The sequence below is a fragment of the Tupaia chinensis genome, unplaced genomic scaffold (assembly GCF_000334495.1).
Source record: "Tupaia chinensis unplaced genomic scaffold, TupChi_1.0 Scaffold000141_1, whole genome shotgun sequence".
Lineage (NCBI taxonomy): Eukaryota > Metazoa > Chordata > Mammalia > Scandentia > Tupaiidae > Tupaia > Tupaia belangeri.
Window position 1 is genome coordinate 1,760,896 of NW_006159611.1, and position 363 is coordinate 1,761,258.

The 363-nt window shown below is 67.2% G+C and overlaps 1 protein-coding gene across 1 annotated transcript in view; it reads left to right on the top strand.

Annotated features, from left to right (window-relative positions):
• Positions 1-363, top strand: part of SOX4 (SRY-box transcription factor 4) — a gene marked incomplete at its 5' end in the record, with an annotated part of 1,872 nt that continues 1,509 nt past the window's right edge. The window contains one exon of the mRNA XM_027770554.1: positions 1-357. Coding sequence (XP_027626355.1) covers positions 1-357 — 357 coding nt within the window. The remainder of the gene's footprint in view (positions 358-363) is intronic.

The window sequence follows — 363 nt, forward strand, 5'->3', positions numbered from 1 at the left end:
GCCGGCCTGGAGCTGGGCATCGCGTCCTCGCCCACGCCCGGCTCCACCGCCTCCACGGGCGGCAAGGCCGACGACCCGAGCTGGTGCAAGACGCCGAGCGGGCACATCAAGCGGCCCATGAACGCCTTCATGGTGTGGTCGCAGATCGAGCGGCGCAAGATCATGGAGCAGTCGCCCGACATGCACAACGCCGAGATCTCCAAGCGGCTGGGCAAACGCTGGAAGCTGCTCAAAGACAGCGACAAGATCCCGTTCATTCGGGAGGCGGAGCGGCTGCGCCTCAAGCACATGGCCGACTACCCCGACTACAAGTACCGGCCCAGGAAGAAGGTGAAGTCCGGCAACGCCGGCGCGGGCGCCTCG